The 27,491-nt window shown below is 43.0% G+C and overlaps 2 protein-coding genes and 1 long non-coding RNA gene across 6 annotated transcripts in view; 2 read left to right on the forward strand and 1 right to left on the reverse strand.

Annotated features, from left to right (window-relative positions):
* Positions 1–27,491, forward strand: part of gpm6bb (glycoprotein M6Bb) — a 151,766-nt gene that overhangs the window by 102,641 nt on the left and 21,634 nt on the right. The window lies entirely within an intron of this gene.
* The window catches only part of ofd1 (OFD1 centriole and centriolar satellite protein), an 84,687-nt gene that overhangs the window by 13,703 nt on the left and 43,493 nt on the right, over positions 1–27,491 (reverse strand). For all 4 annotated transcript variants that reach the window (XM_041212015.1, XM_041212018.1, XM_041212014.1 and 1 more), the window contains exons 14-18: positions 26,203–26,333; positions 21,631–21,742; positions 17,824–18,444; positions 6,766–6,910; positions 3,761–3,861 (exon numbers count right to left, since the gene is read on the reverse strand). In XM_041212015.1, coding sequence (XP_041067949.1) covers positions 3,761–3,861; positions 6,766–6,910; positions 17,824–18,444; positions 21,631–21,742; positions 26,203–26,333 — 1,110 coding nt within the window. The remainder of the gene's footprint in view (positions 1–3,760; positions 3,862–6,765; positions 6,911–17,823; positions 18,445–21,630; positions 21,743–26,202; positions 26,334–27,491) is intronic.
* On the forward strand, positions 3,768–6,473 carry LOC121290956. Its single transcript, XR_005945911.1, has 2 exons — positions 3,768–3,900; positions 6,009–6,473. It is a non-coding gene; the product is annotated as an uncharacterized LOC121290956 (long non-coding RNA).

The raw sequence follows: 27,491 nt of genomic DNA on the forward strand, positions 1-27,491 counted from the left end.
CTGGTAGCCAAATAAAGGCTTTTATAAAGAATAGTTAGACAGTAGAGCACTGATTGAGATGAATAAGGAAACCCTCTTATGGAAGAAAAGGGAATAGCAGGTAACCTAATTGAGCATTTTTCTTCAGATTTCACAAAGAATGTCGTATTGGGAAAGAAAGGATACAAGAACAGAAGGTACAACAATTAGGAATAACTACAAACGAAAAACAGAATGAATGCAAATGAATAAGCAACACTGAGAAAAACTGGATAAAATTAACATTCATTTAGAAAGGCATTGTGAAGTTAAGCATGGCCATCATAGGCTTGTAAAAACAAAGTAATGTATGATAAATTGATCAGTTCTTTGCAAAAGTAACAAAATGGAATGGATTTTCAATAGTCTTTGATAAGGAGCTATATAAGAGGCTTGTTCATGAAGTTAAAACACGTGGGCCTGAATTTTGCGCTTGTCATGCGTGTGCGATAGGTGGGCCCTGAAGCAGACAAGATGTGTGGTTCTGGCTGCGATCGCAACTGACATGCGATTTCACGCTGGATGGCTAATTAACTGATGACCAGCATGAAACACGTGCTGAAAGGGGCTCAGTGCTGCCAAGAGGGTGGAGCAGGTGCCAAGACAAGTGAGGGTGCAGGGAGGTGGGCTAAAATGAGCTCCCTGAGGGCTGACAACTGCTGTTGAGCTGGCTCAAGGAGCTGCAGTATTGTTGAAAGGATATTTGCACAAACGAAATGCTACAAATCATCTCTAATGCAACTCCAAACAACTGACAGCAGTGCTCCTAGTTCCTCAACTTTCAAACATCATCTGGGCATTTTACCCCTCCCTGGATTGGGAATAATGCCAAAATGTGAAGGCCACCTGGCCGATTGGCCTGTGCATCAAGTGTAAAAGCGCATGGGCCATTAAAAATCCCAGTCAATTGGGGCATTAATTGGCGTAACTGGAACTTGGTTGGCTGGCACACTAATGACTCCTGTGTGCGCTGGCCAGCCATGATGTCGCATGCAATATCGCTATGACATAGGGATGTCGCCTGATGTTTTCTCGCACTAGTTCAGGTTGGCTGCACATCCAATCGCAGCACCTAAAATTCCAGCCATGGGCTTCGAAAATTGATAGGCGGCTCTTGTTTGACAGACACAGAAGTGTTCAGTATGGAAAGGGGCATGCACAAATGCATCTGAGGTGTGCACCATCCGCCATATATTGGTACAGGCATCGAGGGCCTTTGCCTAAAACAGGCTTTAGGCTCTTTACATATGCAAATTAGAGGCCTAATAACCAATTGAGGCTGCCTTTACAAAATTGGGCTGCCCTAAATGCAGCTGGTGCTGGGCTACCATCTTAAAGTATTTTTTTTAATGAAAAGCACTTACCCAATTGTGGGGCCATGAGGAATGTCCCTCCCTGTTTCACATTAAAGCTATGGGCCACTGCAAGCCCCCAACTCTGATTGCCTGCCTCCTTCCCTCTCCAGGTGGCTGCCTCCCCTGCTCCATGTCGCTGACTAATCCCCTCTCCTCTTTCAAGTGCTACAAGGGCCACATCTGGCAAAAGAATCAGCCCAGACTTCAAATAAACTTTGCAGTTGAGCTACCTGGGCACACCCAGCAGCTTCAGTTGAATCAAATCCAAGAAACAATTTGCGTAGGCCCATTGTAAAATACTGATACATTCCTTGCTTCTAATTTATGCAGGCTGCTGGTGCAAACCAATTGAGTAGATCTCATGGTATTAAAAGGTAGTGCAACAGCAAGGATAGGAAGTTAATTAAAACGACAGAAAACAGAATAGTGCTTCGTTATGTTCCTTGGACTGGAGGGAAGTAAAAAAATCGTATTTATAGAAAATGGGAAGTAGTAACAGAAGGGTGTGCTACAGCCCTTTGAGCCTGCTCTGCAAAATGTAGTCACTGTTATGTAGGAAATGTGGCAGCCAATTGGCATTCACCAAGGTGCCACAAACAGCAATAAGGCAGTGATAAAATAATCTGGGGGGGGGCAGGATTTTCCATTCAGCATGCAGGGGCGGGCTTGACAAGCTGGAGCATAAAACGACACGTGATGACGATGGGCGTGCGTCCCGAGGTCATGGCACTGTCTTGTGATATTTTGTTCTGCACGTGCACGCTGAGGTTGGCTGTGTGCCTGCCAATAATTGATAGGCCTATTAAGGCCATTAAACAGGTAATTAACATGAATGTTACGCTGCCCGCCCAACCTAATGGTTGGCAGGCAAGCGAAAAGGCCAAGTGGCCTCTACATTTTTTAGGAAACCTCATCCATGAGCGGGATGAGGTTTCGTAAAGTTAATAATGATTATATAAAAACTTTCCTGATAAATAAAAACATGTCCCATCTCATGTGACACAGTCACATGAGGGGGCATGTTTCATTACATTTTTGTTTTTATTATTTTTATGAAAAGCACTTCAATTGCCCTGAGGCTGTGCCTCAGGGAGATTGAAGTGCTCTATCGCACGCATGTGCGACACCCACCCCGCCCCGTCCGCACAGATAGCGCTCAGTACTACCGCTCGCAAATTACAATGAACCGTCCTTAATTGGGCTGCCTGCTTAAAATGGCGGTGCAGAGCCGATTGCGGGCAGCGGTCGGATTCCCGACTGTCCCCACCCGCTCCTACCAAGCCCGCCCGCTCCTGCCAATGAATAATCCTGGCCTGGGTGATTCCGGATGAAGGCTAAATGTTGGCCAGGATACCAGAGTGAACTCTCTTACTCTTCTCTGAATAGTGCTGTGGAATCATTTACATCCACCTGATAGGACAGGGCAGGGCCTCAATTTAACATCTCATCCAAAGAATGGCATGTCAGATACTACTGTTTACAACTGGAGGACATAAAATTAAAGTCATCACCAAAAGAACAAAGGGAAAGGTGAGGAGTTTCTTTATTAAGCAGGGGGCTGTTAATAAATGGAAGGCCACACCAGGAATATTATTAGAAGCAGAATACAGAGAGCTTTTTAAAAAGCAAGTTGCTCAATACTTGAAAAATAAAAATTTTAAGCAGAGGAATGGGGTTGCATAGTTTGCCTTTTCAGATGGCAAGGAAAGGTACAATTGCCTCTCTATTTGCTTTAAAAGTGCATCATCTATCTTCTTATTCTCATTTTGACTTTTGCATCCTTGGCATTCTCACTTTGGAACGTAACTGAATGAATCTCCACAAATAAAACTTGTCATTAAAACTTATCATACTTATTCTTGTGTTGTTCAGCCATAAATAGGAAAAGTGGTTAAACCAAATTCAGCCCTTACATCTCACAATTTCCCCATCTTCGCACATTCACATTCTGTTGTAACTTCTTCCACTTTTATCTCATTTCTTTCTGTTCCTTTCATAAACTGACTGAGAAGATCTATGTATAACGCACAGCAGTTTTCTCCTGTTCCAATCATTTTAAAAATCATTATGTGCATTAGCTAGTTCTTGGTTTAAAAAAATAAGTTGCCCAAATTCCTGTAGTTCTGGAATTTACCTGTTGGTCCCTTCTTTCGCCACCCCCAAACTCTTTGTTGTGATTAGCCCAAATTAAGTGACACATTTGCCTTCCAATTCCAACTCTGTTGATGGATCTCAATATGAAATGTTAATGTGTTTCTCTTTCAAATGCTGACTAATCAGATATGCATTTTCTGCTTTTGCATTATAGTTCCAGCCTTTGAAGTTTTCATTCCATCATAAAATAATATGGAACAGTCGATACTTTCATAGCCATATATTTAGCTTACCTAGTTCACAACAGTCATCTGATTGCTCGATCAGTTCTTCAAGCCTTTGAATTGTTGAAGATTGAAGAGATGCACTATTATCTCCTGGAGTATTTTCTGATCTGGATAGAAATAGGGAAAAAAAAGCCAAATGATGCAAGGTGTGTACTGCTATTAAAGCAGAAATACATTTGATTTTAATACTGTTACAAATTATGAATTTTAAACAGAACACCTGAGGTAAAATTTCAGGTCACTAAAAATGCAGACATCTATCCATTAAGCAGAGTGTTGGGACGCGGTGGACTAAATTTACTACAATAAGTAACATTGGACAGATATTAATAATGATAAATTAGATGAATACAGCAAATTACATGGAACTGAAAAATAAAATCAGATGACCAGCTATATAAAGAACTGATAATGTAGAATGGCTGTATTGGTAATATTAAGAGTTATTCACATATTATTGCATTTTATTGTAATAATGTCATCCTCAGTATCAATCACCATACTGTAGGGGATTGGATTTTCCCATATCCTGAATTGGGATGGACAGAGGCAGAACAGCAGAAGAAAAAATTAATGGCACTGGTGGCCTGCGTGTCAGTCTGCCACCTCTGTTCCTGACTCCGACGTCACGACTTTCCCCAAGCAGGGGGCAGGAGGGAAAGTGAAGTTGCGGGCATCATTATTTGGGCGGATTATGGTCATTAGAGAGCTCGTTAATCACTTGCCTTCCAGCCTCCCTTTATATGAGGACAGGCAGCCATTAGGAGCTCTCTGAAGTTGATCAGCTGCAACCTGGCAGGAACAGGGATGGCAGCATTTGAACTATTTTGTTTATTGCAAAATAATTTGGAAAATTTGGACCAAAAAAGTAGTACTGGGCAGTAATAAAATTCTAGTAACCAACTATTTCCTACCCTATCCCGAGTCCCAGCTCTCCATTTGCCCTGGCCACTTTGAACATGACGCTCCTCTCATTTTTTTAAGACCACGCACAAACAGCAGACAGCAATGGTTGCCGATTCTGGCCACAATGTGGCCCACTTCCCTGGTGCCCCACCTCCGTTTCCACTAATTGGGCAGCAGAGCTGTCTCCAGGGTCACTAAGACCATGATCCCAGTTTAGAAAATTTAAGTGAGAAAAATTACTCCAAGCAGATTGACCTATTCAATCAACTTGATGAATTACTCAATATTCCACACTGATCAATGCTAATTATCACAGGTGCATTAATGGCTAACTAGTTACAGTTTTGTTGTGCCTATGGTGCTGTACTTACTTTGCCAATAACAATAATTTTATAATTTTAAATAATTTTATAATGGTAAATGGAAGTACAGCTTTCTTCGTCTACCTGAGAAATTAGCAGAGCAGTTATATTGTGTGCTGGAGTGATAGAAAGCGTAGAAGACACTTGTAAGGTGAAGAAACTAAACTGATACTAATCAAATGGATTTCACTTGGGATCACATTCAAATGGGGGAAGAGAAGACTTTTGTTCCATCAGCCTAGGCTGCATTTTGAGTAATGACCCAGGAGGCATGTTGGCATCCTGAAAATTCCTCTTAACTTCGCTGTGGGTGTTCCTGCAAAATATGGAGTGCAGCAGTTCATTAAGACGGCTTACCATCACATTTTTAAGGGCAGTTAGGGATGATCAATAAATGCTGACCTTGCCAACGCCACTCACATCCCAGGAAGGAATAAGAAAATTATAGACATTGACATTCCAAATTTAGTGTATGCTGCTGATTTATTGATTATCTTAATTACTTCTGTCCTGGCCAAAAAACAGGAAGAAAAAAAATCCATCTATACATACACACACGTCAGCTTGGTTTTTTATCAAATTATTTTTTCTGTTTTCCAAAATGGACAATTACTGGCCTGATAAAAATGGCTGCAGCTGATCCCATGCTGGTTTCTGGAAGATTCTAAGCTGTTCCAATGGACAAAGGCTACCTCATCATCCAGGAATGTGACTTGTATTATATATACATTCCAGCCAAGCCAACACAAGGGATTTGTAGACGATAAGTCTACACCAAACAGCTATGGATGAAGGTAGATCAATTTGTGACTCCTAATCTCCAATCTTGTGATAATGGCCCCACTGTTACCTGCTCCAAAACGCAATGAGTTTCAACCAGGCACCTCGTTAGCTAAATAGTTCAATCCAAAATCACCCTGTCACATAACCGAGACTTGAGCTGTTTGAATTCCTTTAATTATACAGCTCTTGAATTTTCTCTTCAGTCCCTATTTGACCTCAGAAGAGCAGGACTCCAGGCAAGCAGCCTGCCTCTGTCTACCATTTTACCATCCAGCAGATAGCAGCAGTAAGAGCTCGATCCAAGTCAGTGGTCTGGCCCTCACCTACACTGTGAACTACTGGAATCTTGGAACTTCTGTACCTGTGCCTTCAAGACTAATTATCTCTACATGTCTTCTTCCGTCGTGGAAGTCTTTGCTTCTGGAATGCTGGATCACCCTGCAACAGTTTCAGCCTGCTAGGCCTCTGAAGGAATATACCACTGGACTTTTGATTCTGGACTGTGGACTCATGTGAAACCATAACTGTTATTTTTTTCGTGGTCTTGCCCTGGACCCCTTTCTTTCCCGTATCCCTCTTTTATTGTATGAGTGTAAAAGGGGTGGACATTGCGAAACCCCTTTCCCACGTTTTGTGTGTGTGTAAAATAAACCAACCTTTTTACTTTACCTTATCTCGAGTTTGCTGTGTAGTTATTAATAGAGGATTAGATACTCCAAAACTGAAGGGTTGGGGAAAATATGCCACCGCCTATAAAGGGGGTTAATCAAAAATCTAAAACACCTTTCTGTTTACGGATGGGTAGTAGAGGAGAAATCAGGGCTGTTCAAATTAATCCCCCTCCGATCCGTAACACTTCATAGTTTAAAACAAAATAGAATTATAATTTATTTGTCTATTTTTACACCACAATTTACAGAAAGACTTCAGGGATATCTACACAGTGGTCTGGATCTTTACCTTTCATTGGCACCATAGTCGACAGATAAAGGAGAGTTTGCAGTTTTGACTATCTGGACATCACAGGATTTGATTTCATTGCTTGTTACTGATGTTTTATGTTCTGGTACACCGGGAACAGAAGCCAGAAATGAGCCATCAACACCTTTTAAAAAAAACATGAGTTTTATTAGCATGTGTGCTGCAATTTATGAATATTAGTAAATGCTCAAAATATTTCATGATTTATTTATATCTTTAACATTTTGTTCTGAAAATATTCAAAATAGATGCTAAATAAAAATATTACTTCCTCTTCCCCATTTTAATTCAGAAAGGGATTGCTTTCCCAAAGAAGGAAAATGTCCAATTAAGATGTGTGAGCCAACTTATAAGCAAGAAATCAAAGAATGGATGTCACTGTTATTCAAATAAAGTTTTATTAGTGGGGACACAATAATAGTACACATTAATAACCATACTGAGTTTCCCATGTTCCAAACTGGAAGCGTAACTCAGGAGACTGGTCTCAATTTGATTCCCAAACCCTCACAAGCTAAACTTGCCACAAAGCATTCCCACACTCATTTGAATTCGTACAGGTACAACAGAGTTCTCCGTACAAAGTTATGTGCAAAATCTGCAATCTAAAGAGATTTTGTTTAAAGTTGATCTCTTGTGGCATTGACCAACTTGAATTTCTCGAGATAAAAGTAGAGGTTGAGGGTGGAGGATAATGAACTGATGTGGGGAATACGGAAGAAGCAGGGGAGGAGAGGCAGGAGAGGAGACAAGGAAGCATGGAGGGGAAGGAATAGGGGAAAGATGGGAGAAGCTAATGAAAGGACATGGAGTGTGGGGGGGTGGTTGTTCGCAAAGGAAAGGAATAATGTGGGAAGGGAAAAATCAGACCAGTGGGGGTAGGGTGATCCATGGAACAACTAGCCATTAGGGGAGAATAAATACAGCCAGTGAGATGGAGGGCTACTATGGATGGGAAATACAGATATGGGATAGGCTGTGAGAAGCAGCTGCACCCAATTAAGGGAGAATAAGATGAGGTTGTTAGTCAGTGGGTGAGTTAGAATGGGAGAAGCCAGGAAGAGGAGAGTTAAAGCTGTGTTCAGTGGTGATGGTATGGGGACTAAAACATTGGGGGTGGGCATTATGCTAAAATTTGTTCACTTTAGGAAGGAGTGTTTGAAGGTTGAAATCTTGCTCAGAGAGAGAAAGGTTAGGGAATTGAGAATGTTAATCTACTCTAGTGGAGGCAGGAGTTTGCGAGATGAAAACATGATTGGTTGAGGTACAGGAATGAAAAGGTTGTGTGCAGGAATCTGGCTAAGCAGTTTGGGGTTAAGACAGAATAATTGTTTATGAGTGTGTGTATAGGGACCCAATCAGTTGGGGGGCAGGGGCAGGTTGGAGGTTGTGAATGAGATGCATGGTGTAATCTTGCTCTAAGTAATCACTGCCAAATTCAGAGTGAGGGTGAAAGGTGGGGTCGAGAGACAAGATTTAATGATTAGATTGGAGATGTTGTTTGTGGCTAAAGGAGATGATTAAGTCCAAAATGAGTGAAAGTGATAGTGGGAATGTTGAGTTTCAAATTCTTCTCGATGGTGGGGGAGCAGATTGAATGCCATGTTTTACAAGAACAACAAGTAAAAAAAGCATTCAGTAGAGCACATACCTCTGTTGTATTAACTCAATGTTACTAAAATTGCTCTTTCTTGAAGCTTCTCCCTGCCTGTTTGATGCTCTGTAACTACAAAACTGAAAGAAGAAATCAAGAGCTTCCAACTAACTGAGGAGGTTTCAGGCCAATCCAGATCTATCAATCTGCTCTGAAAACTGCTCACATTTTGACAGCTGTGACAAATTCCATAACAGCTAAGACAATCCACACTGTTCTAAAACAATCAACGTCATTCCAAATAAAACAACTCACAACATTTTTTTTAAAAAGTCAATTTGCCTCAACTCCCAATGTTAACAGGTGGATCCTTTAAAAGATTCCAGGATCCGGATTCACATCTTCACCAAAATCTAATCAGCTCTTCCTTGTGCTATGCCCTTTGTACCAAATTTTGCTGAAATCCGTCCATTAGTTTGAGATATTTATAGACAAACAGACTAAGAGGTGAAAACATTACTTCCTCGCACTTTCAGTTGTGTTGGTAAAAATTATATCCGTGCTATAACTCCTTTCTAAATAAAAGATTTCCCTTACATCCAAAAAGTCATTATTTTAAATTCAGTTTCAATTTAACGTTAAAACTCACTTGTCATCATTTAAAGAATTTCGCAATTTCTCAGCCAAGCCACCAGATGGAGTACAACATAGCAACAGAGTGAACAATTACATTGTCAATAAAATAAACATGCAAATCAGGTACAAGTCCACAGCAACTTTGTAAGCAACTCAGAGTTAAGAAAAAATATCAAACACACGACTTCTGTGCAATTAGTATTATGGACTGGGAGGGAAAAACTGAGAAGTAAATTGTTTATTAACATATGGTATTTACATAGAAACAAAAAAAAATTATGGAGCAGAAGGCTGCCAATAAGTCCATCATGTCCGTGCCAGCCAAAAAAGAATTATCCAGTCACATCCCACCTTCCAGATCATGGTCCATCATCCTGTAGGTACCGTCACAATTAAATCGCCCACCACCCTCTCTTGTTTGAAGGAAACAAACCAGCTTGTCCAATCTTTGTTCATAACTAAATTTCTCCATTGCTAGAAACATGCTTGTAAAATCTCTGCTGCATTCTCTCCAATGCAATCATATCCTTCCTGTAATGTGTTGACCAGAATGTTACACAGTAATCCAACTGCAGGTCATCTAATGTTTTATACAATGCAAGCATAACCTCCCTCTTCTTATACCTCCGTGAATAAATAAAAGCAACCCATATGTCTTCTTAATCATCTTATTTACCTGGTCCACTACCTTCACTATCCTTGGACATGCACTCCAAGGTCCCTCAGTTCCCCTGCGCTTCTCAGAATCCTACTACAGTGGTATAGAGTCAGGAGGGAGTTGCGGTATGAGTCTTCAACATTGACTCTGGACCCCATGAAGTCTCGGCCTCAGGCAAGGAAACTTCATGATGGTTACTGCCTATCATTACCCCTCAGCTGATGAATCACTGCTCCTCCATGTTGCATGCCATTTGGAGGAAGCACTGGGGGTGACAAGGGCACAGAATGTACTCTGAGTGGGGGACTTCAATGTCCATCACCAAAATTGGCTCAGGAGCACCATTACTGACCGAGCTGGCCATGTCCTAAGGGGCATAGCTGCTAGACTGGGTTTACAGCAGGTAGTGAGGGAACAAACAAGATGGAAAACCTACTTGACATCATCCTCATGAATTTACCTGTCGCAGATGCATTTGTCCATGACAGTAATTGTAGAAGTGACCACCGCACAGTCTTTGTGGAGACGAAGTCCCACCTTCACATTGAGGACACCCTCTGTCATGTTGTGTGGCACTACCACTGTGCTAAATGGCACAGATTTTGAACAGATCTAGCAACTCAAAACTGGGCACCCATGAGACACTGTGGGCCATTAGTAGCTGCAGAATTGTATACAAACACAATGTTCTTGGAAATCTGTACCCTCATGGCCGTGCATAACCCGACTCTACCATTACCATCAAACCAGGGGATCAACCCTGGTTCAACGAAGAGTGAAGGAGGGTATGCCAGGAGCAGCACCAGGCATACCTAAAAATGAGGTGCTAACTTGGTGAAGCCACAACACAGGACTACTTGCATGCCAAACAGCAGAAGCAGCAAGCAATAGAGCAAAGCGATTCCACAACTAATGGATCAGATCTAAGCTCTGAAGTCCTGCCACATCCAGCCATGAATGGTGGTGGACAATTAAACAACTAACTGGAGGAGCATCCTCAATGATGGGGGAGCCCAGCACATCAGTGCAAAAGACAAGGTTGACACATTTGCAGCCATCTTCAACCAGAAGTGCCAAGTGGATGGTCCACCTCAACCTCCTCTTGAGGTTCCTAGCATTACAGATGCCAGTCTTCAGCCAATTCAGCTGAAGGCACTGGATACTGCAGAGGCTACGGCCCTGATAATATTCCGGCATTAGTACTGAAGATTTGCACTCCAAATCTAGCCACCCGCCTAGCCAAGATGTTCTGGCATCTACCGGCAATGTGAAAAATTAGCCAAGTATGTCCTGTCCACAAAAAGCAGAACAAATCCAACTTGGCCAATTACTTCCCCATTAGTCTACTCTGATTATCAGAAAAGTGATGGAAAGTGTCATCAACAGTGCTATCAAGTAGCACTTACTCTGCAATAACCTCCTCACTGACGCTCAGTTTGGGTTCCACCAGGGCCACTCAGCTCCTGACCACACTACAGCCTTAGTTCAAACATGAACAAAAGAACTGAACTCCAGAGGTGAGGTGAGAGTGATGGCCCTTGACATCAAGCCAGCATTTGACAGAGTGCGGCCTCAAAAAGCCCTAGCAAAACTAGAGTCAATGGGAATCAGGAAAAAACACTCCACTGTGTGGCGTCATAACCAGCACAAAGAAAGATAGCTGTGGCTGTTGGAGGTCAATCATCTCAGTCCTTGGACGTCACTGCATGAACTGCTCATGGTAGTGTCCTAGGCCCAACCATCTTCAGCTGCTTCCTCAATGACCTTCCCTCCAACATGAGGTAAGAAGTGGAGATGCTCGCAGATAATTGCACAATGTTCAGCACCATTTGCAACTCCTCAGATACTGAAGCAGTCCATGTCCATATGCAGCAAAACCTGGATAATATCCAGGCTTGGGCTTATAAGTGGCAAGTAACATTCATGCCATGCAAGTGCCGGGCAATGACATTTGCCAACAAGAGAGAATTTAACCATCTCCCCTTGACATGCACTGGCATTACCACTGCTGAATTCCCCACTAACAACAGCCTGGGTTTTAACATTGACCAGAAACTAAACTAAACCAACCATATAAATACACTGGCTACAAGAGCAGGTCAGAGGCTAGGAATCCTATGGCATGTAACTCACCTCCTGACTCCCCAAAGCCTGGCCAGCATCTACAAAGCACATGTCAGGAGTGTGAAGGAATACTCTCCACTTGCCTGCATGACTGAAGCTCCAAATGCATTCAAGAAGCTCGACACCATCCAGGACAAACCAACCCACTTGATTGCCACCACCACTGATAAACAGTGGAAGCAGTGTGTACCATCTACAAGATGCACCGCAGCAACTCACCAAGGCTCCTTAGACAGCACCTTCCAAACCCGTGATCTCTACCACCGAGAAGGACATGGGCAGCAGATGCATGGGAATGCCACCACCTGCAAGTTACCCTCCAAATTACACACCACCTTGACTTGGAAATATATCGCAGTTCCTTCACCGTCGCTGGCTCAAACCTTGAACACCCTTCCTCACAGCACTGTGGGTGCACCCACAACACATGGATTGCCCTGCGATTCAAGAAGGCAGCTCACCATCATCTTCTCAATGGCAATTAAGGATGGGCAATAAATGCTGGCCTAGCCAGTGATGCCCACGTCCCATGAGCCAATAATAAAGAATGAAGTCAAATTACTGAAGGATCACAATAACGGATTTAACAATAATAACTGCATCAGTGCAAAAAATTCATTATCTTATAACTTGGTTATTTTCAAATCTGTGTTCTCAACACAACCTTTTTTTACAAGTATGATGCCATTGGCACATCTCTTACTTCAATTAATAAGTTACATTTGTAGCCCACATTCATAAAGATCTGCAGGAAAGCACAAGTTATGAGTTGGATTTTAATGTGAGTACCTTACTCTATCACTGCCCAGTATGTTCTTTGGTTACAAAAGCAAAACACAGCTGATTCTCAAAATCTGAAATAAAAATAGAAACTGCTGGAAACATCTGTGGAGAGACAGCTTTAACCTTTCAGATCAACAACTTTTTGTCAGAACTGAAAGTTAGAACTGCCAAAGGTTTTAAACAAGTACAGAAGCAAGGGAAGAAAGGACAAAGGAGAAGTTCTCTACACTTGGAAGACCAAATGCAGATTGGATTGCGAAAACCTCAATTCAGTCTTGCAAGAGTGACCCCGAGATTCCAGTCTCCTGTCACACTTAACTCTCCTCCATTCTGGCCTCTCTCTCTTCAGTTCCCTATATAAACCAATGAAGCTCAACATAAACATGACAAACAGCGCTTCATCTTTCGATAAGGCACTCTACAAGGTTGCAAACTCAACATTAAGTTCAACAATTTCAGATCATAAATTCTGCCCCCATTTTTTTTAATGATGGCAGCTGTTGGTGATGGTTCTGCTATTCCCATTTTCACCTCTTCTAGACCCATCTTTTTCTCACTTGTCCATTACCATCTTCTTTTGTCCTTCACCATCATCGCTTTTGTCTTTTAACCTTTCCTGCCTTGACATGATAGCAGACCTTTCCTCTGTTCTTCCTCCCTCTCTTTCCTTACCTCTGCACTTCCTTACAAACAGTTCTGACAAAAAGTCACTGATTTGAAGTGTTTCTGTTTCTCTCTCCACAGATGCTGCCTCATCTGAGTATTTCCAGTATTTTCTGTTTTTATGAGCTTTGTTTATTCAACCTTAATTGAACAAACTGGAATAAATATGTCTGTCCAACAGTAAAGTCTTATAGATTATGCAACTTATATAGATGACTTGGATGAAGGGACTGAAGGAATGGTTGCTAAATTTGCTGATGACACAAAGATAGGTATGAAAGCAAATTGTGAAGAGGACATAAAGAGGCTACAAAGGGGCATAGATAGGTTAAGTGAGTGGGCAAAGATCTGGCAAACGGAGTATAATGTGGGCAAATGTGAAGTTGTTCATTTTGGCCAGAAGAATAAAAAAGCTTATCTAAACGGTAAGAGGTTGTAGGGGGAGGATCTTCAAGTCGGTGAATGGAGGCAGGACCCGCTCGCCGACACGGGGTGACTTCGGGCAGAACTCCCAAAGTCACCTCGCGTCATTTCCATTTTCAGGTCGGTGGGGACGCAGCCAAATCAGCTGTGTGCCCGCCAACCTGTCAACAGCCTACTGAGGCCATTTAAAAAGTAATTAACATCATTAATGGACCTGCCCGTCCTTGGCAGGCAGCCCTGGCGGGCTTAAGAAAAAGCATGAAACCTTATTCATGGGCACGATGAGGTTTCATGAGGGTTTTTAAATATTTAATAAAGGCTTCAGTAAAAGTGATGGCCATGTCCCAACTCATGGGAGTATCACATCAGGGGACATGTCAGGGAAATCTTGCTTTCATTTATTTAACATTTTTTAATTTGGAGCCGGTCTCCAAGGCAGCACTTAGCCTCAGGGAGATCAGTGTGTTCTTTCGCGTGCATGCGCGACAGAGCGCACTCTCAGCTGAGGGAATACCCCCTTGCCTGCCCAGGGAGCGCATTCCTGGCGGACGTCACGCTGGCTGGGCCTTAATTGGACCGCCCACGTAAAATGGCAGCGCGCTCCCAATCGGGGGTGCCAATCGGAGGCGTGCCTGCCCACGCCTGCTCCTGCACTTCCCCACCCACCCCCCGACTGGGGGAAAATATTTCCCTAGAGCTCAGATTCAAAGGGATCTGGGTGTTCTCATGCATGAATCACAAAAGGCTAGTATGCATGTACAACAAGTAATTAGGAAAGTTAACAGAATGTTATCATTTATTGTGAGGGGAATTTATTATAAAAGTTGGTTATGCTTCTGCTGTACATGGCACTGGCGAGACCACATCTGGAGTGTTGTGTACAGTACTGGCCTCCTTATTTAAGGAAAGCTGTAAATGTGTTGGAAGTAGTTCAGAGAAGGTTTATCAGACTAATACCAGGAATGGGCGGGTTTGTCATATGAGGAAAGGTTGGACAGGTTAGGCTTTTATCTACTAGAATTTAGAAGAGTAAGCGGTGGCTTTATTGAAACCTTTAAGATCCTGAGGGATTTTGACAGGGTGAATCTGAAGAGGGCGTTCCTCTTATGGGAGAGCCTAGAACTAGGGGTCACTGTTTAAAAATAATGGGTCACTCATTTAAGACTGAGATGAGGAGAACTTTTTTCCTCTCAGGGTAGTGACTCTTTGGAACTCTCTTCCTTGAAAGGCAATGGAAGCAGAGTCTTTGAATATTTTTAAGACAGAGGTAGATAGATTCTTGATTAATAAGGGTGTGAAAAGTTATCGGGGTAGGCAGGAATGTGGGGTTGAGGTTACAATCAGATCAGCCATGATCTTATTAAATGGTGGAGCAGACTTGAGGGGCTGAGTGGCAAATTCCTTCTCCTAATTGTATGTTCTTATGTTTTAAAAGCTTTCTTTATGGCCCATTTTCAGAGCTATATTTAGTGCATACAACAAAAACATGCTTCAGATCGCCACATTTAGCGTAGGAGATTTAAATCGGGCCGTAAAAGTTCTGAAAGATCATCAGAATGTTATTTTAAAGTAAGCCAGGAAAGTAGGGTCAAAGAAAATTAATTTAAATGAATGAGAAGCAAATTTGAAATAAATATTAGGTAAAAAGTCTTTACTTAAAGACGGAGAAATATTTCAAAAAATCTCTTAGCCAAGGTATCAAAGAGAAAGATTTACCGACATGCAAAATGCAATTAGATTCCAAGATGGGAAGAGTGAGGGCATTCCAGAAGTGAACCCTGATAGGCTGACTTAGCTTTATTCATTCACGGCTTTTATTTTTTTAATGTTATGAATGGCCTGAACTTGAAAGCAATTCCAGGAATAGTATCACCAGTGTGCAAAAATGGACTGATGCACAAGGTAGACTGCTAGATTGGGTGAGTGAGTATTCCAGAGCCTTTCTGGCCTGTGCTCAAAATCCAGTCCAGACTTATGAAACTAAAATCTTCTCTCTTCCCCCATCTCCAAGTGAATTCAGTCTAAATGGTGTCAATTTAGTTCTTCACCTTACAAATGCCTTCTATATCATCACTCCAGCACATAATATATCGGCATTCCGTAGGGATCGCTCCCTCCGGGACACCCTGGTCCACTCCTCCATCACCCCCTACTCCTCAACCCCCTCCTATGGCTCAACCCCATGCCCACGCAAAAGATGCAACACCTGCCCCTTCACTTCCTCCCTCCTCACCGTCCAAGGACCCAAACACTCCTTTCAAGTGAAGCAGCATTTCACTTGTATTTCCCCCAACTTAGTCTACTGCATTCGTTGCTCCCAATGTGGTCTCCTCTACATTGGAGAGACCAAACGTAAACTGGGCGACCGCTTTGCAGAACACCTGCGGTCTGTCCGCAAGAATGACCCAAACCTCCCTGTCGCTTGCCATTTTAACACTCCACCCTGCTCTCTTGCCCACATGTCTGTCCTTGGCTTGCTGCATTGTTCCAGTGAAGCCCAACGCAAACTGGAGGAACAACACCTCATCTTCCGACTAGGGACTTTACAGCCTTCCGGACTGAATATTGAATTCAACAACTTTAGGTCGTGAGCTCCCTCCCCCATCCCCACCCCCTTTCTGTTTCCCCCTTCCTTTTTTTTTCCAATAAATTATAAAGATTTTCCTTTTCCCACCTATTTCCATTATAAAAAAAAACCCCACTAGAGCTATACCTTGAGTGCCCTACCATCCATTCTTAATTAGCACATTCGTTTAGATAATATCACCAACTTTAACTTTAACACCTATGTGTTCTATTGTACTATTGTCGTTGACATCTTTTGATGATCTGCTTCTATCACTGCTTGTTTGTCCCTACAACCACACCCCCCCCCTCCACCTCTCTGTCTCTCTATCTCTCCGCCCCCCACACACACACCTTAAACCAGCTTATATTTCAGCTCTTTCCTGGACTCGAACTCAAGTTCTGTCGAAGGGTCACGAGGACTCGAAACGTCAACTCTTTTCTTCTCCGCCGATGCTGCCAGACCTGCTGAGTTTTTCCAGGTAATTCTGTTTTTGTTTTTAATATAACTGCTAATTGCTCAGCTAGAGAAAGAAAGTGGTCTTGGGAAGAAACTCTCAGAAAGCTGCACTTCCAATTGCCATTACAAAATTACAATGCCATTGGCAAAGTAAATAAAGCACCTTAGGTGCAACAAAACTGTAAATAGTTAACCATTAATGCTATGCATTAAATAGCATAGATAAGTGTGGAATATTGAGTAACTTGTCACGTAGATTGATTAGGTCAATCTACTTAGAGTAACTTTTCTCACTTCAATTCTCTATCTGTATTTATAGTTATGGGCAGGTTTCTCTGGTCAGCCAGCAAGAGCAGGGGCCCGCTGGCCGACATGTCAAATGACGCAGGGCAACATTGGTCATGTATCCCAACATCTCCCTGCGTCATTTAGATTTGAGTTGGCTGCGTGCCCGCTGACCTATCAACGGCCTAGTAAGGCCATTAAAAAAGTAATTGAAGTGATTAATGGACCTGCCCATCCAACCGTAAGGTTGGCAGGCAGGCGAAGAGCTCAGGCGGCCTGCTGAAAAAGCATGAAACCTCACCCACGGGCGGGAGGAGGTTTCATGAGGGATTTAAAATTTTCAGAATATTTTAAAATAAAAGTAGTAATGGACATGTCCCAGCTCATGTGACAGAGTCACATGCGGGTACATGTCAGGGAAATTTTTCTACCCTTTGAAAATTTTTATAACTTCAAGCGTTCTCCCTGAGGCGGCACTTTGCCTCAGGTGGATTTGTGCGCTTTCTCATGCACGTGCAAAACAGCACATTCCCGGCTCAGGGAATTCCCCCCCAACCCTGGTCAGCACTTCTAAGCGGACATCACGCTGGGCTGGCCTTAATTGGCCCGCCCACGTAAAATGGAGGTACACCCCCAACCGGGGGCACCGATCGGGAACCCCCTGCCCCCACACAACCACCCCCCGATGGGGGGGAAAAATGCTGCCCTATGCTACAATACTTGAGACTCATTCTAAAAACGAGTTTGAAATTTGTTATGCGAACACCAGCAAAATTTCTTGGTAACACCGACTATATATCTCACTCCCTAAAATTCAGTATTTTATAGCTTAATGACAAATCCTACCTTCTGAAGTTCTCCTGCACTTGTCATATTCAAATTTACATTTGACAAGTGTTGAAGAGCAGCATCCTGGAGACGTAAACTGATAAACAGATGGAGTTTGGTGATCTTCAATTTTAGTTGTTTGTTGATGACTTTCCTCATATATTTGGCCTCTTGTAGTGAGCTCTAGCTGTTGAGAAGCAAAGACACTGTCTGCAAACGTTACTCTGTGCTGGTGGCTGGATGGAATTTTACTGACAATATTGTTAATCGGCAATGGAGGAAAAGCTCGAGTTTCTGCACTCTTTTGAATAGCTGTTTGAATAACTCTGTTTTGGTAGTTTCTGTAGGCTTCTTCTAGGTTCTCAGACTCTTTTTCCAGTTCCCTTATTCGAGCCTTGGCTCCTGCAACAAAATCCTGGTCAGAATCTGGTGAGGAACATGGTGTTTCAGCGTACTTGCCATAGTTTGCACATATACCAGAGCCTGGATAAAAAAGGCGATCTTCAGATGCTACCCGATTCCTAAGTAAACCAGCATCTACATAAATATCTGGAGGTACAATTCTGTCAGCAGTGAGGTCGATGGTTGTCCGGTCAAACAAAGAGGGTTTTGGTTTGCGATACACTTCATTCTCTAAAGCTGCAAGACCAGAAAAAACACAGCGGGAAGCAGAATGCACAATTAGAAAAAAAGACAGCAAGAGAACAACCTTAAAGCTACCAAATCATTAGCTAACTCTGCAAACGCCTAGATAGCAACACTTTAATAAGCATTTTAAATCTACCTTGTAAAACACTACACATGATTCAATAATTTTGGTGTTTTACAACCCTTTGCAAAAATGAATTTAGAGAAATTACAGTGCAGAATAGACTGTTTAGCCTAACCAGTCTGTGTTGGTGTTTATTGTCCACACAAGCAGTAGCCCAAATTAATTTGAAACACTATTTTTAGTTCTTGTGAATTTGAACCTCCAAAATCTCTCTGTTCTTCAACATCATTCAGTCCTTCCCCAAAGCATAATTGTTGCTGGCTTTTAAAAAAAATAAAATGTGCCGCTTCTAATTTGAATTGTATCTGCCACTTTTTTTATCCATTCCTCCATCTTGTCAATATTCCCACGTAGTTTCCTTTGAGCCTCGAAATTGGTTACCATGTCTTTTACTTTAGTATTCTCTGCAAATCTGGACATTACTCCTTCTAGACCTATATCCAAATAACCAATGTAAAGTGAATAAAAGCAGGACTAGAATAGAAAGATCCCTTTGGGGCATAGTTACCCATTTTCCAGCACTGCTCTTAACTGGTATTCTCTGGCCAGAATTTTACGGTCGGCGTGCAGGATTGGCTGGAGCGGGCGAGGACAGTCAGGAAGCCGACCGCCACCCGCGATCAGCTCCACGCCGCCGTTTTACGCGGGCAGGCCAATTAAGACCCGCCCAGCGTAAGACGTGACAGCGGCAACAGGGAGAAGGGGTGGGTGGGGATGGGGGTGGGGGTGGGGGTGGGAGCTCAATGTCCACCGGGTCCAATGGTGACCCGGCAGCCGATTCAAAAGCGGCCGTGGCAGCCAGGCGAAGGCTGCTAGTGAAGCAGACGCACCTCATCATGGAGCTCGTCACTGGTAAACACGGCAGACAGGCAGGGAGGTCAGCAAGGCAGTCAGCTCCGCACTTTTCTGATGAGTGTCTCGGCCCTCCTGGAGGAGGTGGCAGCACTCAAAGAAATCCTTGTCCCCAGGGAAGGGATAGGCGAGGCCCCCCCCCTCAAAATGCCTGGGAGGAGGTGGCATCCTGGGTGAGCTCCCATGGTTTGGTGACGTGCACATATGGGTGCAGTGCCTTAAGCAGTTCAATGATCTCCTCCGATCGGGAAGGATGAGTACCGTGTTGACATGGGTCACTTAGCACAGCAGTTAGGAGCAGTTGATGAAGGCACCTGGGTCACCCACTGATACCTTGATGGCCACATGTGTGCAGTCGATTGCACCCTGGATGCGGGGAAACCCAGCAATCACAGCAAAGCATCTAGCTTGCTCTGTCTGCCTGGCCTCGTTCGTGCAGTAGTGAATGAAAGTCAATGCACGCCTGAACAGAGCATCTGTCACCAGTTTGACACAATCAGTTTGGACAGCTGATTGGAAGATTCCACGAAGATCACCCAAAGACCCCTGGAAAGAGCCGGAGGCATAAAAGTTGAGGGCCACTGTGACCTTCAGCACCACTGGCATAGGGTGTCCACCCACACAGTTGGAGCTGATCTCAGGCCCAATCATCTGACAGGTGGAGGTCACGGTCTCCCTGGAGAGGCAGAGCCTCCTTCGGCACTGCACCTCAGTCATATTGAGGTAGCTGCATCGCAGGATAGTGGCATCTTCCGTGGCCCTTTCTACCCTGGGCTGCCTGTTGGCCCTGCGGCCCTTGTGCCTGCGCCTATCCCCCAACAGGTCGCTCCGCTAGAAGCTGACAAGAGACAACCGGCCTCCTCCCCCTTCTGGCCCTCTCTTCCTCAGAGGAGGAGGTGCCTCCAGCAGAGACCACAATCCCCATTCCCAGGCTAAGGGAAGGCTGTCTGATACCTGGAAGGCCTCAAGTGGTATGAATCCTCCGGAATCCTGAACTGAAGCCTCTTAATTCTGTCAAAGCAGTTGTGAAGGGAATGAAGTTGTCCTGTTCACACGAATAAGCAGCAGCAACTTATAAGCTAAAGTACAATCAACTCGCATTAGTGAGCCTACTCACCCGTCTTATCCCACCCGTTGATGAGGTTTTTAAAAATCTGGCCTACCCGCTTGCCTGTTGCATAGATAATTCAAGTTTTTAGTTTAAACTCTGAAATTCACACGGGCTACGTAAACTCCCAGGCAATTGGTGCCTCAAGGGCCTTAACTGGCCCGTTAATTAAAGGCGGGTGAGCCTCCATTTTCATCACGCGCCCGCCTAGTGAAATATCGAGAGGGTGCGCGGTGGCGTCGGGAATCACCTCTGATGGCATCGAGCGTCATATTACGTTCCGGCATGTCAGGCGTGCACCCGCATGCCGAAGGTAAAATTCTGGCCTCTGTTTCCTCCCTTCTAACCAGTTTCTAATTCAATTTGCTACACCTCCCCCAGTTGCACATCCCTTAATCTTCTTCAATTGTCTCCTGTGTGGTACATTGTCAAACACTTTTGAAAATCAATGTATGCCATAGCTTCCGTATCTATCATTCACAAATTCACACTGTCTTTTACACAAATATCATACCATGGTCATTTGTTATATCAACTGAAATATTATCCTACAGATCAGTAAATCCATATGCAAACTAGTTCCCATTAGAAACTTGCTTACATCCAAAGTGAAATGCAAAGTAGCTAGCAATTAATTAAATAGCATAGGATTCTAGCTATGCAAGGATTTAGGAATTCTTCAGTTTGGGTCTATCTATTCTAAATAGGAGCTAGACAAAATAAAACAAAAAGGTTTGCTGACTAAATTGAAATGTAGGGCTTCGTTGTCAATCGTGTTATTCTTGTATCCTTGCGTAGTAAATCTTCATACAGAAAGCAATTACATTAGAAACCAAGATAATAATCCCATAAATGATGTGTTTTTTTTTAGGAAAGAAAGCATCAATTTTGGATGCTGCAACAGATTACACCCTGTTTTTCCTTTAGTAATCAAAAAGGCTGCTATCAATTGATCTCTCCAGAATATTAGAGCATTCAAGCAGCTATCAATAACCTTACTATAATCAGCAAAGCCATTGACAATTTACAAATGCAACGTACAAAGTAGAATTGTGAAGTAGATGATCTGAAGTGCTGTTGCAAAGCAACATACCCAATTGTGTTTGTCGCAGCTGAAGTTTCAAGTCATCAACTTGCCCATTCAGTCTTCTGGTTTGATTCTCATATTCCATGAGTTGGCTTCTCACCTTTGCATAGCGCTCTACCTACAGCAGGAAAGATCGAACAAAAACATGATTGCAAAAGCATGCTAGATGACAACTCAGTAAACGTCGTCTTTCACCTTTCCTGCGTTTTTCCTATCCGCTTTTCTTCTCCTCCATTCCATTAAATGTCAATTTCAGAGCTTAAATTAAAAACTTGGATAACTGAATTATCTATCCAATAACAGAACTACCATGAATTCTTGACTTTGCCCAAGGCAAAAATTTAATGCAATATCACTTATAGATCTGCAATACAAATATCTGATGTATATTTGCTGCAAGTTGTGACATATACTATCAATACCCTTCATTTTCATAGACTATGAAGATGTTTTAAATATGTTAGAATAACATAAAGAAATACTCTAAAACGTTTTATGGCTTTTCAGATCAGACAGGTTCAAGTTCTTTTGCTCAACATTCAATACTCTGAAATGGGTTTGTGACATTGGACTAAAACACAGTGAGAATATATTTTTATGATTGTCATAAGGACCCAACTGGTTCATTAATGTCCTTTAGGGAAGAAAACCTGCTCTCCTTATCTGGTCTTGCCTACAAGTCACTCCAGGTCCACAGTTGACTCTTAACTACCCTCTGAAATGGCCAAGCAAGCCACTCAAACCTCCAAAGAATTTGATGGACTGCAGCGGCTCAAGAAAGTGACTCACCTTCACCACCTAAGGGTAATTAAGAATGGGCAACAAATGCTAGTCTTGCCAGCGACTCTTACATCCCATGGAAGGATAGTAAAAAAAAAAAATTGCTACAATCCCTGTAGGATCTCCAGGATAACCCACAGCTTAAGAGACCCTCACGATTTCAATCTAAGTGTAAGCTCCCCCACACCCCACATTCTTGAATGGTGAACCAGAGAGACTTGCTGCCTTTATCTTTCAGCTCTCTCTCTTGGATTCTTATAGACACAACCTGCCTGCGAGGTTCAGTGACATTTTTAAGAAAACACACTGTAAGCCGATCCTTCAATTGCTTCTTATGGACCTCTCCCCTCTCAAAGCCCATTTACAATTCAATGTGAATCACATGGGTGTGGTATCCAGGTAGAAATGCTAATTAGCTATCTTTTATACTGCCAACTTCATTCTATCTTGAAACTAAATAGGCAGTTAAAGTATAACAATTTACAAAATCTGACATTCCTAAAACCTTCCTGGGGCTTTGGAGACTAACAGTCCATCTCCCATCATCACAGCTACCCGGGTGATTGTTCACAGGTGTGAATATCCCACACCTTCTTCCCAGTAAAACAACCTGCCAAACCCCACCCCAGCCCACCTTTAACAGCCACACCAATCAGGCTTGTTGTCAGCAGAATTTAGAACAGGTCACATGACCCCCTTCATTCCTCCATTTTACCCTAAATTAAAGAGACAGTCCCAAAGTATAGCATTCTTATAAAACCTTGTATTTGTGTCAATTTATAGCTATCACTTGGTAAAAACTGTTCCACGGAGGAGTAAGATGTGAATCTCCTCCCGGGTGACTTTGCACACCTTGTAATCTTGATCTTGACAGTAGCTAAATAGTATTCATTGTCAGTGCATCACTTATGTCATCATATCCCAATCTGCATATTTAAAGGGCCATCACCTGAAACAGGCCCTTTTAAATGTGGCATGAACAGAGCAATAAGACTACCAACCCCACTTTGAAGTTCCTACCGCTTCTCTGACTGATTATGACAAATTCAAATTGGTTTTAGAATTTCCAGTCAGAACAGTGCTAGACCTGAAACAAAGCTATTTGATGTGATTACAACATCCCTTGTTTACATGTGCATGCGTCAACAACAGAACATATTTTGAGACCAGCCATATAAATACTGTGGCTACAAGAGCAAGTTAGAGACTGGGATTTTTTTTTTATTCATTCAAGGAATGTGGGCTTCGCTGGCTAGGCCAACATTTATTGCCCATCCCTAATTGTCCTTGAGGAGGTGGTGGTGAGCTGCCTTCTTAAATCGCTGCAGTCCATATGGTGTAGTTACACCCAGTGCTGCTAAGGAGGGCACTCCAGGACCTTGACCCAGTGACAGTGAAGGAACAGTGATATATTTCTAAGTCAGGATGGTGAATGGCTTGGAGGTGAACTTCCAGGTGGTGGTATTCCCATGTATCTGTGGCGAGTAACTCACCTCCTGACTCCCCAGAGCCTGTCCACCATCGACAAGGCACAAGTCAGGAGTGCAATGGAATACTGTCCACTAGCCTAGATGAGTGCAGCTTCAACAATAGTCAAGAAGGTTGACACCACCCAAGACAAAACAGCCTGCTTGATTGGCAACCCATCTACCACCTAAAACATTCACTCCCTCCACCACCGGCACAGAGTGGCAGCAATGTGTACCATCTACACACTGCAGCAACTCACCAAGGTTCCTTTGACAGCACCTATCAAACCTGTGACCTCTACCAACTGGAAGAACAAGGACAGTAGATGCATGGGAACACCACCACCTGCAAGATCCCCTCCAAATCGCATACCAACACACCATCCTGACTAGGAACTATACTGATGTTCCTTCACTGTTGCTGGGTCAAAAATCTGGAACTCCTTTCCTAACAGCACTGTGGGTGTACCCATGCCACATGGCCTGCAGTGGTTCAAGAAGGCGGCTCACCACCACCTTCTCAAGGGCAATTAGGGATGGGCAATAAATGCTGGCCTAGTCAATGGTGTCCAAATCCCATGAAAGAATGTTAAAAAAAAGCAAGAGAAGGTGTAAATCAATAGTGCTCAACCTATGGTCAAGAAATCATAGCTCTGATGCGCAGAATATGACTTTAGGATGACAGCTATGCTACTAACGAAGATGCCATATATTACAAGGTAAAGGAAGGTTACAACAGACACAAAGGATGCTGTAAGAAATGCAAGGATAAACCAAACATCGCCTAAATCTGTTCAGTAATCTCTGACTTCAAGAAAGATGCTTCCCAAAACAAAAGTCAGTGGCACAAAAAACATTGCAAGTCATTTGCAAATTTAAAATATTAAGCATCCAGTTAGCTGAGGAAAAAGGAAAACTCAAAACTGCTTGCCCAAGTCTTGAGGCTCAAGTCCTGGCTGCAACTAATAACCTAGTGATAGCCTCCTTTGTGAACCGAAGGCATAGAAAAGTATGGTTTCCCTGCACAGTGCCCTCCTCTTAGCATTGCTGCTACTCGCTGGTGTTTTTCCTTGCTGCTCCCTTGTCATCCAAGCCCAAAGGCAGTTCTACCAGACCACCCACGACTGCACACAAACCACTTATATGGCAGCCAAAAACAGTGCAACATCAGAAAATCTTCGTGGAAGTACCCAGAGCGAGATAACAGACCAAAATATGTCCATAAGGTAATCAACAGCCCAAAATGACAAACCAACAACTAACCTGGAACTAGTGGATGATCTTTATAAAAAGCGCTGATGAATAATTCTGTAACCTGCCCTGGACCTTAATGGGATAGCTTAAACCAACATGGCAGCAAATGCACTACCAACGTGTTATGAGTCTGTGCTTCCTGCCGTATTGGCCAAATGTGTGCCCACTTGGCACTTGCAAAACAAGTGTAAGCAAATTTGTAGGCCAGTATGCAGCCAAAGAACAGTTTCTAACCAGGAACTGTGGTCCTGTCATGTGCATTGACTCTTAAGCCTACAAGCCATTCATCTCTACGCCCACACAAGTGTTGTAAGCGTTTGTTCAGGGAATCATTCGGAGATATAAGGGAGGATTTTTCCCTTGTTGGGTGGGCTCGGCGGGGGGGTTGGGAAGCTGACTGCCGCCTGCAATTGGGGTCGGGCTGCGATTTCACACTGCTAGGCCAATTAAGGCCCACACAGCATGAAAGGCGAGCGACAGCGTTGCCCCTGGGAGGGGCGGGTGGCGAGCGTGAACCTTGCGCATGCACAGAGGTCGCGCTTGAAAATCTCCCTGAGTCACAGAGCTGCCTCAGGGAGATGAACATTCTTAAAAATAAAATTGTTAGAAAACATGTCCCCTCATGTGACTCTCTGTCACATGAGCAGGGACATGTTATTAATTACGTTTTACAATTTTTATTTTATTTTTGCTAGCTGTTGGAAACATCATCCCACCCGTGGATGAGGTTTCTCAAAAAATGCAAAGGTCACTTGGCCATTTCGTCTGCCTGGCAATCATAAAGTTGGACAGGCAGCAAAAAATAACATTTAACTGCATTGTTAATGGACTTTTAGTTGTCGGCGGGCGCACTGCTGGCACGTGCCCATCGACTGAAATGTCGTGCGAGTGCACAATGATGTCAGGACGCTCACCCGATGTCATCGTGTGTCATTTTATGCTCGGTCAGGTTGGGCGTGTGCCCACCCACTGAACTAAAAATTCTCCCCATAGTATTTTTGGTCAAAATGATGTGACAACTATTATTATGAAAGCTATAATAAAGAGCGTGTCAGTGTTTCAGCTTACACTTTACCTCATTCTGTAGCTGTTGCTCCAGTATCTGTTTATGGTTTTGATATTCATCCTGGTCAAGCTTTCTGGAATATTCTGCTTTCTTCAATTCAGCTTGAAGAGCTAAATGAGCAGTAGTAGGTTGATTCAGCACTGAAAACACAATATTTGGAAATATTAACTCCATAATTGCATTTTATTTGTTAATGCCTTCTATGTTCCTGTATTTTTATAGATGGAATTTAAGTATATTTATTATTAATTTACAGCTCTTGCTGTACTAAACAGGATCAAGAGAACCATTAGAGAAAATAAAAGTAAATAATACAGTATATATTACATTAATACTATACTTAGCTGTCTTGCCTACATGTGACATCAGCCCAACATCATGTTGTTGACTCTTAACTGCACTCTGAACTAACCGAGAAAGTAACTCAATCATAGAATCACATTCTAAATGTGATTCCTGTACTGGGCATTTAATTTCTAACAATAGCTTTAATTTAACTTCATTATTGAGGGGATATTAGATCTTTCAGAATTTAGATGCAATTAATAAGAACAACACTTTGTTGCAGGATTACATAGCTTCAAGTTTCCTGCAGTGCACCAGAAGCATGCTCAGAGATTCTAGGCGCTATGGTATCCTGATACTGTGATTTGAACAGGAGGCAAATCTAGTTAACAGAGAGGTAATGCCTTATTTCTTTCAAACAGAGCATAATCTCGAGATCCTTTCCTTTCCAACTAAGAGCATGACATAGGCCTGAACTTTTGAGGGGGCAGAAGGGCTCCACAACTTAACCAAAATGGAGCCACAGCCGGGAATGTGGAAGTCCTCCCCCTGCTAATCCGGCACCCATCATTTTCACCGGTTAGGGGTGGGCATGGGAAACACGGGTGGGTCATACTTTGCACAACCGTGATTCCCAGAGGCAACTGCACATTTAGAAGTGCAGCTGCCTTCAAACAGAAGCAATTTTGGTCACCCAGATTTCTGAAAGATGACTTGTGGGCTTTAGACATTTAGGGAAAAGGTCTAGACGTACCAGAGTTATTTGAAGAGGTAAGGTACATTTGAGAGAGGTAATGTATCCTTTTGAGATTAAGAGCAGACATGAATGTGCATAAAAAGTGGATATGGTCTGTGAACTGTCAAGCCATTTAAATCACTTTCCCTTTAAATTTTGAAAAAAAAAACAGCCAGCCTGGAGTTGAAAAAGAAAATCAGTGCTTGCAATTTCAATAGATGTTGTTGACGTAAGTGAGAATGCTATCATTACAGCATCATTTCTGCTTTACTGCTTC

Source organism: Carcharodon carcharias, chromosome 18 (assembly GCF_017639515.1).
Source record: "Carcharodon carcharias isolate sCarCar2 chromosome 18, sCarCar2.pri, whole genome shotgun sequence".
NCBI classification, from domain to species: Eukaryota; Metazoa; Chordata; class Chondrichthyes; order Lamniformes; family Lamnidae; genus Carcharodon; species Carcharodon carcharias.